General features: G+C 47.4%; 1 protein-coding gene and 1 pseudogene across 2 annotated transcripts in view; one reads left to right on the top strand and one right to left on the bottom strand.

Annotated features, from left to right (window-relative positions):
* Window positions 1-6,519, bottom strand: part of LOC103665111 — a 108,773-nt pseudogene extending 102,254 nt beyond the window's left edge.
* The window catches only part of LYRM4 (LYR motif containing 4), a 158,395-nt gene extending 148,528 nt beyond the window's left edge, over window positions 1-9,867 (top strand). For both annotated transcript variants that reach the window (XM_040645021.1, XM_040645020.1), the window contains exon 4: window positions 9,429-9,867. In XM_040645021.1, the coding sequence (XP_040500955.1) occupies window positions 9,429-9,497 (69 nt within the window). In that variant the 3' untranslated portion in view covers window positions 9,498-9,867. The remainder of the gene's footprint in view (window positions 1-9,428) is intronic.
* Window positions 9,868-13,435: the final 3,568 nt, after the last annotated feature.

Here is a 13,435-nt window from a genome sequence, read left to right as displayed (position 1 = left end):
GATTAGGCTGTTGTAGGAGTGAGCCACGTTAAGCAGCAGTACCATCCACTGACTGCCCACCACTGCTGATGTCTGCTCTCCCACCCCTGCCTCAAGTGCTGGGTGGGAGACTGGGCAAGCATAGCTTCTTAGTGCATCTGGACACAGTGCTCCCTCTAAGGTCCTGCCAGGCTTTCAGTTCACATGGGTGTTTTTCTCTCATGTCCATTTTGTGCTCTTTTCAACCTGACTTCTGGACGGGGAAAGACAGAAGAGAGGTACTTAATCAAACGTGTTGATGTATGTCTGACCCCAATGTCGTTTGAGGTTTAATATCATTCCCAGAATGTTCCCAAGCCCTGGGAAAGTAAGGATGTTGCTGACCATCTGTCTTAATGTCCCTGGATATGACGTAGCAGGTCCCCGCGGGGATGGATGCAAAGGAATGCAAGGCAGCTGTTTGAAAGAAGGATCAGTGTCCTGACATGTAGAGATGCTTCACTTGACAAAGGGCAAGTTGGAGGAAAAGGGTGGAGTTTGACTTGTTGTTTGTTTCTGTTGTTTCACACCATTTCTTGCATGAGCCAGGCTCCGGCCCCAGAGATGGAGATAGGGCAGCTGCCAACGGCCATGGTGTTCCATCAGAAGCTGCTAAGCATGGGATTGTTGCAGAGAAACTGGTCCGGCAAACCGGGGTCTGTGAGAGGTGTGAGCACAGCAGGGGAGGGGATGCTCATCCGGGGACACTTGGTCTCTGCCGACTTCCGAACACCAAAAGGCATCAAACTTATCCTTGTTTTTAAAAGAAGCCAGTAAGATGCCTGGGTGGCTTGGTCGGTTAAGCATCTGCCTTCCTTCGGCTCAGGTCATGATGCCCAAGTCCCGGTCATGATCAAGTTCCACATTGGGCTCATGCTCAGCAGGGAGTCTGCTTCTTCCTCTGCCCTTCAGGCTGCTGTGCTCTCTCTTGCTCACTCTCTCTCAAATAAATAAATAAAATCTAAAATATGTATATATACATATAAGAAGCCAGTAAATGCACACACTTCACAAACCTGAATTTTAAAAAAGCATTGTAAGTGCATCTTCTGGCTCATACTCTGGAAACTTTTTTCAGTGTCCAGAACCTTTTCTTTGACTCTGTATAGCCTTGACTTTGGATCTGCTGTGGGAGTTGTGAATCTGTTCCGGTGACAGGTACCTCAGTGCTCTCCCGGAACCTGGAAGCCCACCAAGTGAAGAACTTGTAACATCAAACAGAGTAGTGTGAGTGACCGTGCTCTGTACCGTCTGACCCCCTGTGGTGCCGTCCGCCATCTAAGGAGGGGGACAGAGCCAAACCAAATGAAATACAGTCGATCTGCAAGTCTCTAGAAACAGTTGTCTGAAGTGGTGGGTAATCATCTAACTCAGTATTTCTTTCTTTATTTCTCTCTCTTTCTTTTTTTTTTTTCCGCCCTAACCTTTTCAGTTATATTTGCTTAAAGCAGATGTAAAATCAGAATTGAGGGGCGCCTGGATGGCTCAGTCGGTTAAGCATCGGACTGTTGGTTTCAGCTCAAGTCAGGATCTCAGGGCTGTGAGATCGAGCCTCCCCACCCCAGGCTTCGCCCTGGGCATGGAGCCTGCTTAAGATTCTCTCTCTCCCTCTGCCCCTCCCCTCCCTCTCTCCCTCTCTCTAGGAAAAAAAAAGTAAAATCAGAATTGAATCAAGCTGACCCTGAAAAAAGTGTCCCTGAAGGGATAAAATAGCACCTGATTGGCCCAGAAAATTCGTCAAGGATCTTCCTCAAGCAGGTTGATAAGCTTGCAGTCAAGAGCTTGCTGGTCCCAGCCCATCCCAGGACTCGCCAGCCGAGACAGTTGCATCACCTTGTAACTAATTATAGCGGTGCCGGGATTCTAGTCTTGCTGCTGTGCGTTTGGTGACCCGAAGCGCTGAGTTCAGGGGCTGAGGTGCAGCCAGCGCAGTGCAGGAAGGCCTGCATCTCTGGCGCTTTGCCTGGGCCCTTGTCACCATCCCAGGGGTTTGCCCCGTTTCACTCTGACGTGCTGTTTGCGTCCTGAGTTCTGCCCGGTTCCAAGAAGGGCTCGGTGACCGAGTCTCAGTGGTGCTAACATGCGTGCTGGCCATTTGGATGCTTTCATCTCGCAGAGCCTTAGTTATGCAATGTTTCACCACCGACTGTTTGTATCCAGTGTCCCCACGTGGTCAGCTGTGCTTCAGGGGCGGGGGAGGGAGAATATCTGGATAAAGTAGGAAGACAGCTAGTGCCTGTCTCCTGTACTATAACTGTCTGCCCACCACGAGCAGTGGTCCAGACTCGCAGGTAGAAATCACCCACAAACGCCCAGTAGCTCTAAAGAACAGGTGTGGGAAGATTCCCTGGCCTTCAGTAACAGTGTGGCGTCCTAGAGCAACACTGAGGTGCAAAGACACCTCCCTCGCCCAACCTGGTCTTGTAGTCCATCACCATACCTTCTGGAAGGGCTATGCTGAAAGAGCTCCTGGTGGGTAAATATCAACCCTGGCTTTTTGTTGTTTTTTGGAAAAATAGTCTCCCACCGAAAAAAAAAACTGATAATTTTAAAATATTAATAATAAATACTGAGCCTGAAGGCGGTTATATTTATGCTCCTTCTTCACTCAGGGGTGCCAATCAGAACAAGAGAATGGTGACATTCACGGACCCCACCCCCACCTCCCTAATGAGAAACTCCATGAGTGGGGCCCAGCCATGTGTATCCTTGAAAGCTGACCCCGTGGTTCTGAGGCCTGTCTTGTTAGAAACCACTGCCTTACATGTATATTTGTTCAAAAAGGACTCATTCCTGCAGAGGGGACAGTATGCTGGTAGAATGGGAACCCCTGCTGGCTGCCCATGACTTCAGGCTCTTTGAGGCCACCGTTTTCTGAGACCCATTACAATGGTTTGATTTCCTTTACTCTGATGGCCTGGGATACAAAAGAAAGAGGCCGTCTCTTGGTGGGCTTTTTAAAAATTTTTTAACTGAACATCAGACATGCAGAAAAACAACGGAATGGCCTAGAAATCTAACAATGGTGGATGAGAGATAGGACAACCATATAATTCATCATCACACGTGGGGACCCTTGAGAGTGAAAGAAGGCTCTATGAATAATCATACTGGGACAGTGGGCATCTGGTCATGCTGATGAGAGGACACAATGCTCCATCTGGGGTGTCTCCTGTCCCTACCAGTGAGGAGGAAACACGCTAAGTATTAATTGTGACATGGGTTTTTAGAGAAGAGATAAGAATTTGTTCACTGCTCTGCCAGGAATATCACAGAGAAAATAAGAAGTCAGCTCCTCACCACCACCCTCCACATTAGGAATATCCAATATCTAAAATTCAAGGCTCACAGAGTTGAATGGAAACGGAGCATGTGTGGAGAGAGGAACACGAGATTCATCTCTGGATTTTCTGGACTGGCCTTTTTTCTCTGCTGTACTAATTGTGGACTGACTTCTCAAAGATCTACTTTGGCCATTTCAAGCATTCTTCTATTTCATAAAATGATAGCAAATTCAAAAGCAATAGTATTATGTTACTATATGTAAACATTTTGAAAAACAACTTAGGCTACCAAATTCTAGAAAGAAAAAGAGCATATGCATCAAGAGCTATTTTTAGAGGAAGACCATGTGACCTATATTCATAAGTTTGGATTTTACCTCTTACTGCTAAAAAGAAGAATTATATATAATTTCATGTATCCCTATTTCAGTTTGCTTCTTTAAAAACTTATTAGGAAACCAAGTATGATAAAAAATGGTCTCTTTGAAAAATGGTTGTTATAGCAATTGCTCTACTCTGGCAGGGCTGTGACAGTGACCTTCCACGCTGGGATATCACTGGGAGAATTGCGGAGAGAGCTGCAGGCAGCATGGAAAACTGTCTGACATCATTATAGGTCAGAGGAGGGGCACAGATGTCCTGCCCACTTTCCATGGGGCAAGCAGACAGGCGGCAGTCAGCAGAACGTGTGGTCTGACAGGAGGCCGAAAGCTGAAATTCTGCTATCAAAGACTCACTTATATTGGTGGTTCATAGGTTTTGGGGGGACTTTCCAAAGCCCCTATCAAGTGTAACTACCTTGGGAAATTAAAAAGATGCCTCTGAACTGGGTGTGTCGGGAGGCACTCAAAGGCACAGGGTAAATAAAGTGCATCTTCCCAAAGGGCCAGAGTTACTTGACAGATTGGGAGAACATTTTTACAAAGTGAGTATAAGTATATTACAGAACAGAATACACCATTTATATGAAGGTCAATAGGAGACTTCAAAGAAATGTTCCAGTTACCACATCCTCTTCAAGCTAAGCCCCAAACCCCCATGAATATGATTTTATGTATTTTATGTATTAACTACCTCTGTTCAGTAGGGTCTGCTTTCTAACTCTTACTCTGCTCATTTCTCTCTCCTTGGGCCAGTGCCATTTGTTTCAACTGTATCTTAGAAATGCTTTAATATCTTCCTTATTCTTATTCTTGACTTTGTATTCATTCAAATAAGCATGAAAGTTGTTTCCTCACATATCTCAGAAAACCCCATTGGGATTTTCATTATCATGTTAAACAAACTAATTTGGGAGGCACCTGGGTGGCTCAGTCATTAAGCATCTGCCTTTGACTCAGGGCGTGATCCCAGGGTCCTGGGATCAAGCCCCAAGTCAGGCTCCATGCTCCGCTGGGAAGCCTGCTTCTTCCTCTCCCACTCCCCCTGCTTGTGTTCCCTCTCTCACTGGCTGTCTCTCTCTGTCAAATAAATAAATAAAATCTTTTTTAAAAAGAAATAATAATTTGGCAAAAGATTGACATTTTTATATGATTCAGTCTTCAATGAACATGGTATATCTTATATCATTCAAACTCATTTTACATGTTTTAAGTTTTATTGTTTTCTTTCTTACAGCCTTGCACATTCTTTTTAGGGTTATGTCTAGGTGTGTTGTTTTTATTGTTGTTGTGACTGTTGTTACTGTCTTTTCTCATCATATTTTCAGTGTGATCTGCTGCTGGCTTCTTATATCTGAAATGGAAGGGTATGCCCATCTGAGCAATCACACTCCTTCCAAATACCAAAGATGTAGAAAGCCTATAAATTGATAATGATAATGGTATCTTCCTCATAAAGTTGTCAAGATAGGAAGAATTAAGTACTTGTAATCAATTGATTAAATTAATTAAATATTTAGAACAGTGCCTGGCACACAGTAAATTGCTCATTAAATGTGACTGTTACCTTTCATCATCACTATCATTTTTATTTTTTAGTAGTAATAGTGTTATCATCATTGCTAGTAGTGGTGTGATCACTACAATGCCAGAGGCAGGTTTTGTCACTGTCCCCCATCGGACAGGGAACTGTCCCTACCCGGGTGGTTTTACCATCCTCAGAGAGGGCAGAGAGCAGGGACAGTCCAGCCCCAAGCTTCTCCAGCAGAGCCAGGTGTCAGTATCTGTCCCGTAACTTTTCAGTGCCCAGGGCACCTCCTCACCCCAGACCACTCTGATGACCATTTGGAAGCATCATGGTCCTACCAGACAGGAGGCTGGTGCCCAGAGCAGAGATGAGGAGGGTCCATCAGTCCTCACGTCCAACCCAGGAAGCTCAAGTTCAAAACCAGGAGGTGGTGTGAGACATCCCTGACACCCTCTCCACAGTGTGGGTGTGTTTAACAATTACAGAATCATAGAGTAGTACAACCAGAGCCTGAGGAGTGTTCGAGATCTTTGAGGTCAGAATCTGACACCCTGTGGTATTCCTCTCCACAGCAGATGGGCGGTGCGCGACGCCATCCACATCGGTAACATTTAATAAGCCCCGACTGCATGCCTACTACTGTTCTTAGTTAATCCTCTCAACAACGTGAAGGCAGTGAATGTAATGGAGCCCTAGGAAGTATCTGGGGCAATTGGTACATTTTCTTCAAGTCTCCTATTGCTTTGATTCTCCTAACAATGGTGTGAAATAGGCAGGAAGTAGCAGAGGCCCCAGTGCAGCCTCCCCACCGCCCCCACCCCTGGTGATGGAGCCCGGCTCCTCTGAGTCCAAATCAGACTGAGATGTGTTGCACAGGAGACAGTGCATTGCTGCAGATGAGTGAGCAATGAAGACCTGAAACATTGTACTTAATTTTCTTTTCTTGGATCCTCCTCCTTCCTCCCCAGCAGGTCATTTTACCTAATGAGTCTCAGAGCTCTGAAGTGTTTCTAGGCCAGCCAGCCAGCCCATCTACTTGCAGTTGAGTAAGCTGTGTATTTTTCTAATGGACTCTAATGCCAACTCCTGAAGTTTATAGAATAAAAGTGTGATCAGCTTTAATGACCAATTTATGCATGGTAATAGTCAGATGTAGCTGGTGAAGCCCCTCGCGGCTTCTGGAAGGGCTGTAAATTGAAGCTGGTAACCATACTTCCTCACTTCATTGACCAGTTCCTCTCACCTCCAGCTCAGAAGCGACATGCTCCGTCATTAGCACCGCAGCATCCATCCCTGGCTGGCCCCCCATGTGTGCTGACACGTTTTATAGCCAAAATAAATGCAACACAACTGTTATGCAAACATTTATTGCCTCCCCTCTGCAGCTCTCATTGGGATAACTTTTTAATATTTCCTCCCTGTGTGAACGGATATTTCTCTTCCATCTTCTGTAATTGCTCTGGGTTAATCCCTATAGCCTTGGATTATAGCTTTAAACTTTCTGCTGGGCCAAATTTAAATCATTTGATTTTCCTTAACAGTGAGTGAGCATTCTTGTTATAATAACATGGTCCTATTGCTACTTTCATTGACTTGCCTTTATCAGTTCTGTAATTCCGCTGGTAGCTCACCACCAAAGCACTGCACAGTGACTTACAGATCGAGGTTTTAGAACTTGTGGACATAGAGCCTTGGTTATAACCAGGGATGCTTAAACACTGCTATTTTTAGTTACCAGGTACTTACTGAGTACTTTCTATGTGCCTAGCACTGTCCTAAACTATGCTGTGAAAGCAGCTAAGTCAGAACAAGGAGAGCGTGAGCCCCACCTTTCTCCCCAGCAGCCACTGATAAAAGTAAATGAATCATTTGAGCTGTTGCCTAAAATTATTTTTATTAACCTAGACATCCCTCCAAAAAATGATTCTTTTTTTTTTTCCTTTTAAAATAACTGGTGTTTTAGCCTTCCTTCTAAAAAGCATTGATAGTGGGCCCATTTGTCTGTTGAGCGTCTGAAAATAAAACTGTATGGTATCCAGTGTGGCGAACACTGCTTCTCTGCCTCCTCTCTGGAGTAGGGTGCATATGGCTTCCGCTCACCCTGCAGCTATTCCAGGTCATCAAGAAGGGAGGCCAAGACAAGCCTCTGTGCTCCACTTGTCATGAAACGTCATCCAGCTAATCTCACCCCTCAAGATGGTTTAAGACTATGTTATGCAGAGTGTGGTCCACAGATTCCCAGGCCCACCCTTCCTGCTTGCATCTGAAGCCATAGGTGTTCTTTATAATGACAGGAGGAAGGGAGACTGAAGACACAGGAGCAGAGTTCATCGCTGACTTCTGTTGGGAATGGTGCAGAGCACTCTTCTCCACCGCCGCCACCTCCTTTTCTCTTTTGTCAAATTAAGGAATTGACTTGCAGTGAAAATATCTACACCATCATCCTCATGCCCCTAAATCTCCACTCTGTACTTTGGCTCTCTTTGTCAATAATTTGGCAGCTCTGACCTCTTCCTTCACTTTCCCCTGGCACCATGATGCATGTCAGTTACTAGTGCTCCCGGGCCATCGGGACACCTCTGTGCAAGTGTGTGCTGGAAGACATAACCAATGGCTTGGGAAAATGGGAACGTTCAGATGGTCTCTCAGGGTGTAGTTGTAGGAGAGCACAATTATACCTGAGTAGTGACAAAGCCTCCCCCTTTCGTGGGCCATCATTTCAAAGTAGAGTATTAACCATAAAAAATAATGAGATCTTACCATTCACAACAATGTGGATGGACCTAGAGTGTGTTATGCTAAGTGAAGTAAGTCAAACTGAGAAGGACAAATACTAAATGACTTCATTCATATGTGGAACCTCAAAAAAAAAAGAAACAACAAATGAATAAACAAACAAAAAGTATAATCAGACCTATAAATACAGAAAACAAACTGATGGTTGCTGGTCTGGGGAGGGGATAGGCAGAACGGGGTGGAGGAGAGTGGGAGAGACATGCTTCCCGTGATGGAGTGAATAAGTTGTGGGGATAAAAGATACAGAATAGGGAGCATAGTGTTTAGTAGCGTTGTATGGTGATAAATGGCAGCTACGCTTGTGAGCACAGCATAAGATACAGAGAAGTTGAATCATTACGTTGTACACCTGCAACAGTGTAATGTGGTATGTCGACTATGTGCAAATAAAATAAAATAGACGGGGCACCAGGATGTCTCAGTGGGTTAACTTTCCGACTCTTGACTTTGGCTCAAGTCATGATCTTGAGTCCTGGTATCGAGCCCCATGTTGGAATCACACTTCAGCGGGAGTCTGCTTGAGGATTCTCTCTCCCTCTCCCTCTGTCTCTCCCTCATGCTTGTGCGTACTCTCTCTCTCAAATAAATATTTTTTTTAAATAGAGTAGAATATTAAAGCAAGTTGGGAAAACCACATTAGGGCCTTGATTCTGACCCCTGGCTGCTCTGGGTAGCTGCTATAGCCACTGAGAGGTTCCCTCATTTACTGAAAGAGCGAAGACCCCAAATTACCCATAGGTAGTGACCGATTGCTCTGAAATCGTTTCTGTACCAGTTGTACCCATTTCTAAGAAAGTATCACTTAGGAAACGCTTTTGGAGAAAACTCGTGAAGACCCTTTGTTCCAAAGGAAGGATCAGAAACACTCAGTGTAAGAGGACACTGAGAAGGAAAGGGCAGGAAAGGCAAGAGGCGAGAAGTGAAAGAACACAGACCACAGTCCTCAGCCCTGCCTGGAACAGACAGGCAGTCATGTCGCTTTCAGGGCCCTTAATGTCACCTGCTGTCTAGCCCAGCATAGGCAAGACACATTTCTGCTTCATGCTGAAAGCCTTTCCTTATAGAAGAGCCGGTTCTAAAGGAAGCGGGTTATGTTCGGTGAGGAGCTGCTGTGCACGCATCCGGGTGGTCTCAGCCTGCTCAGGACAGCTCGAGGAACCAAGGCCACGGCTGCTGGTGCCATTGCAAAGGCCAAAAAGTGTGGATCTCTAACTTGTTCTCACAGTGAAGGAAGTAGGAATTGGAGGGTGTGGGGAATTAGCAAAGGCCAACCCGGTGACTGCACTTGGCCCCGCGATGCAGCCCCGCAATGCAGTTCCCTGTAAGGAACAGCCCTGTGATGGCAGGCGTTGGCATTTAAATGTTAGAAATGCTCTTTCTGACCCTTCGCAGTTAATGGAGACTGTCTTTCTTTGCCTTCAGGTCCACATCGGCCAAATGTATTCGACTGACAAGCTTATCATTGAGAATCAAGAGACGCCGAGGACCTAGGGGGCCAGGACCAACCCCTCCCCCCCCGGCAGCTGTGGACCAGCTTCAGCACCCACTCTGCGCTTCAGCTGGGAGCCCCCACAGACCACAAGTGGCCTCTTCCATCAGCTTAGAATTGCTTCTTGCTCCGCCTGCCCTGTAGGAGCTGATAAACTGAGTCCGGGTTCCATTCTTCTGCAGCCTTAGTGGAAAAGGGTGGCTGGCTGTCCTTGATTCGAGTGTTTGAGTGACGAGCAGAGCTCGCCCGGAATACTGTTATGTATTATTGTGTCTCCTCTCCACCCCACTCCTCTTTTGTATCTCATCGCCACTTGTATAGAGCCCTCCACCCTCTCTGTCTTCGTTGTTAATAAACAGAATTGTCTCCCTACACCTTCTTACGCCAGATGCGCTCCTGACGATGAATGCACTTTCGTTTCCTGCTGCGGCTGGACCTGCAGAGGGCAGTGGGGGCCCAGAGGGAGGGTCCAAACCTGAGCTGAGCCCTCCCTTTGTGGAGGGCAATCTAGGCACCCAAGATTTGGAGGGCAGGAGGGAGTAGGGCAGGGCCAAAGGGGTAGAGGACACATCCTGCAGTTTATACCTGGGCCCAGTGCAACCAGAGAGGGGCCCGCCTGTGGTTCCCCGCCCGGCAGCAGGATCCTGCCAGCCCTGCTACTCCAAGTGTGGTCTGAAGATGGGCACCAGCATCCCCGCCTGGGAGCCGGCTGGAAATGCAGAATTTCAGGCCGCACCCCACAAGCTGTGAATCCGAATCTTGAGTCTAACACATCCAGGTGCCCCCAGCCCACACTGAGGTTGGGGAAGGGCCACTCGGCACTGCCTCCCAAAGCTAGCTTTCCCGAGCTCCCTTCACAGAGCCATAAGCATCTGCAGAACTGGAAAGTTTTTTAAGAGGAATTTCTCGGTGCTTCGCTCCCCTTGGATTCTGACTTAGTAAGTGAGAGGTGAGGCATGGTCATTTATATCTACATTTTTTAAAAGTCCCCTAGTGTTTTTACTGTCTAGTCAGTTTGGGAAAACTGCTGTTGGAGGATGTTGCAGGTAATAAAGACATTTGTGTGCAATTAACGTTGGAAACACAGAAGCTAAAAACATAAAAAGAAGGTGTTAAATAACTTACTTGGTTTCTGGGGATTTTATGGGGGACCCAGAAACTATCTGAGTGACTTGTTTACCTTCGTGAACAGCACTAGTGAATTCATGACTTAGGTGTTGAGGTTTGGGACAGGCTCATGTAAATATTTACAGCTCCTAAAATCACTGTGACAGTGTCCCTGAGCCTGCCGCTGACCCACAGCCCCTGTCATTCTAATTCTTACAGTCATGTGAGTCAACTGAGAACAGTCTGGGTCCACATCCTCTCCCACGTGGAAAGATCACATCTGCCCTCCTCACCCATAGATTGTGGATTTTGTTGTAACCGTGCGTTCAGAAAAGATTCCAAGTGCATTCCTTCTGTTTGGCAGTACCACTGAGGATTTCAGAAAGCTTTTCCCGTTGATACTCATACACCCTGCACCTTGGTAGGTCTTGGACCTGACCCCCTAACCCCACCAACAATGTTAGGGCTACAGTGCAGAGCAGACAGTGAATGTATGTGACGTGGGCAATGTGCTCTGTCCCCTCAGCTGACTGTCATGGGACAGAGTCACCTACCCTGGGATGTGCGGCTCTGGGTCACTTTTTCCACTCTGCTTCAGTAGGATACAGTCCAAGGACTAGCTAAGGGATGTCACCTCTGATTTATACTTAATTAATTAAAGCAGCTGCTACTTGGAAACCTAAGTCCGGGGTTGAGCCTCTCCCCTAGAAGTGTCAAGTTACTAGCAGGATATCTGCTCCAGAGGAGACGTCCCCCCCAGATTTGAGTCACAGAGGCAGTGGACCAAGCAAACTCAGCTCCTTCTGCAGGACATAACAGCAGGTCACTTTTATGTTAATTAAGGCCCATGAATGGGTTTGAACAGGCCCAAAGCCTCGAACAGCTAATTTTTGTGACTCAGATAAGAATAACTATGCATTAGGAATAGAAGGACATGAAAGAATCCTGTCCCATAAAATCCACAGTCTTGAGCCTGTCCTCCAGGCTCAGGTGAGGCAGCCAGAGCCTTGCACTGGGCACTCCTCAACTCAGAGGACCCAAGGAGGACTCTAGAGTTTTGACTAAAGTGTCGTGCCCGTGGGCATGATCTCTGTTTCTATACTTAAGCGTTCTCCGTGCTGGACCGGAGCCCCACATCACACTCAGCCTCACAGACCTCTAGTGTGCTGGGCTGTTCTGAAGGAGGGATTTGGACTGGGGTCTGGAGATCACTTCCCAGTGTCCGCATTTAGCAAATGAGAAATGTCAGTACAAGTTAACCTCTGAGACAAAACCAGTGGCCAAGCATGGCTGTTCTCTAGACCTTCAGAGATGACACTTGGTTGGTCTGGCTGCCATGCTTTAATACCCAGGAAACCTTTCTTGAGCACGGGCACGGCTACATTGTTCTGATGGCCCTTGTTCTCTGGACTCTAACTGAAAGAAGATCATGGATCTGACCTAGCTGGCTTCATGTGTACTCTGTCCCACCAACAACAGCAGTTACCTTTAACTCCCTTTGTCTGACAGCTCCAGCCCCTGAATACAACCAACGGTGCCACCCGGCATTCAGGAGCGAAGGGGACAGGTGAGGGGGACGTCTGCAGAGATGACACTATGGCAGAGCTGCCTGGCATTAGAGCCCACCTGGTCCAACCCCCAGATCTGCAGGTGTGAAAACCGAGATCCTAGGCATCCCTGGGTCATCTGCAGACCTTTCCCTGCCACCCCGTTTGCTGGTCTTTTCGGTCACTCAGTACGGACTGCAAGCCAGCTGGCGCCACGTGCCAGGGGGAGACCAGTGAACAAGGCAGCCCCTGCCTTCACAAAGCCTGCAGCCCAGCAGGGGAACTGGATGACAAAGGACACGTCTGAGGAGTGTTACAAAGAGTGAAATAAAAGTCCTCTAGGAGCTGATGGGGCGTATCTGGAAAGCCCTTCCTGAGAGAAGGGTGATTTAAATTGAAGATTAAATGAGGAGTTGGCTGGACAAAGGGTAGAGAGAGGAGCTCTCTAGGCAAAAGGAACAGCATATGCAAAGACCACAATCAGGCGGGGGCGGGGGAGGGGGGCGCGGCAGGAGGAGAGCACCATGCAAGGAACTAAAGGCAGCCCAGGATGGCGGGCAACCAAGGATTAGTCAAAACGCAGGGAGCACACTGTGCAAGGCCCAGGGAGCCTTGGCCTGAGGCTGTAAGAAGCTATTGAAGTTTTTCAGCAGGACGAAGTTTGTATGCGGGGAATAAATAGATTGGGAGAGATGCAAGGAGACCAACTTCTACAGGTGGCGGGGGAAGGGTTAGATTGGACACTAATCCAGGTGAGAGATGGTAGTGACTTCACCTAGGACGGTGACAGTTGCAGGGTAGAGTCCACATCACCCTGGGAAGAACTTGCTTTGGCGCAGCTGCTCTCCCAAGGCGAGTGAGAGACACGTGGAGCGGAGGCGCCCAGCCGAGTCCCGCTGAGGTCAGTCCACGGCAGCCAACCCCCGGCCCTCGAAACAGAACAGGTTACTGTTTAGGGCACTGTGTTTGTGGGTGGTTACCGAGCAATGGCAAGCTAATACAGAGAGCCTGGGTGGTAATGTATCTCTTTTTCAGGGCCACTTAGTAAACTGAAAAGTAGGCAAACTTGATAAAACTGTGGGGCTCCTCAGAGTACAGGTGTCGCATGTCTTTTTTTTTTTTTAAGGTTTTATTTATTTGACAGAGAGGGACAGCCAGCGAGAGAGGGAACACATCAGGGAGAGTGGGAGAGGAAGAAGCAGGCTCCCAGCGGAGGAGCCCGATGAGGGGCTCGATCCCATAACACCAGGATCACGCCCTGAGCCGAAGGCAGACACTTAATGACT

Source organism: Ursus maritimus, unplaced genomic scaffold (assembly GCF_017311325.1).
Source record: "Ursus maritimus isolate PB19 unplaced genomic scaffold, ASM1731132v1 scaffold_30, whole genome shotgun sequence".
Classification (NCBI taxonomy): domain Eukaryota; kingdom Metazoa; phylum Chordata; class Mammalia; order Carnivora; family Ursidae; genus Ursus; species Ursus maritimus.
Note: the sequence above shows the minus strand (reverse complement) of the source record. Positions and strands in the feature narration are given on the sequence as shown.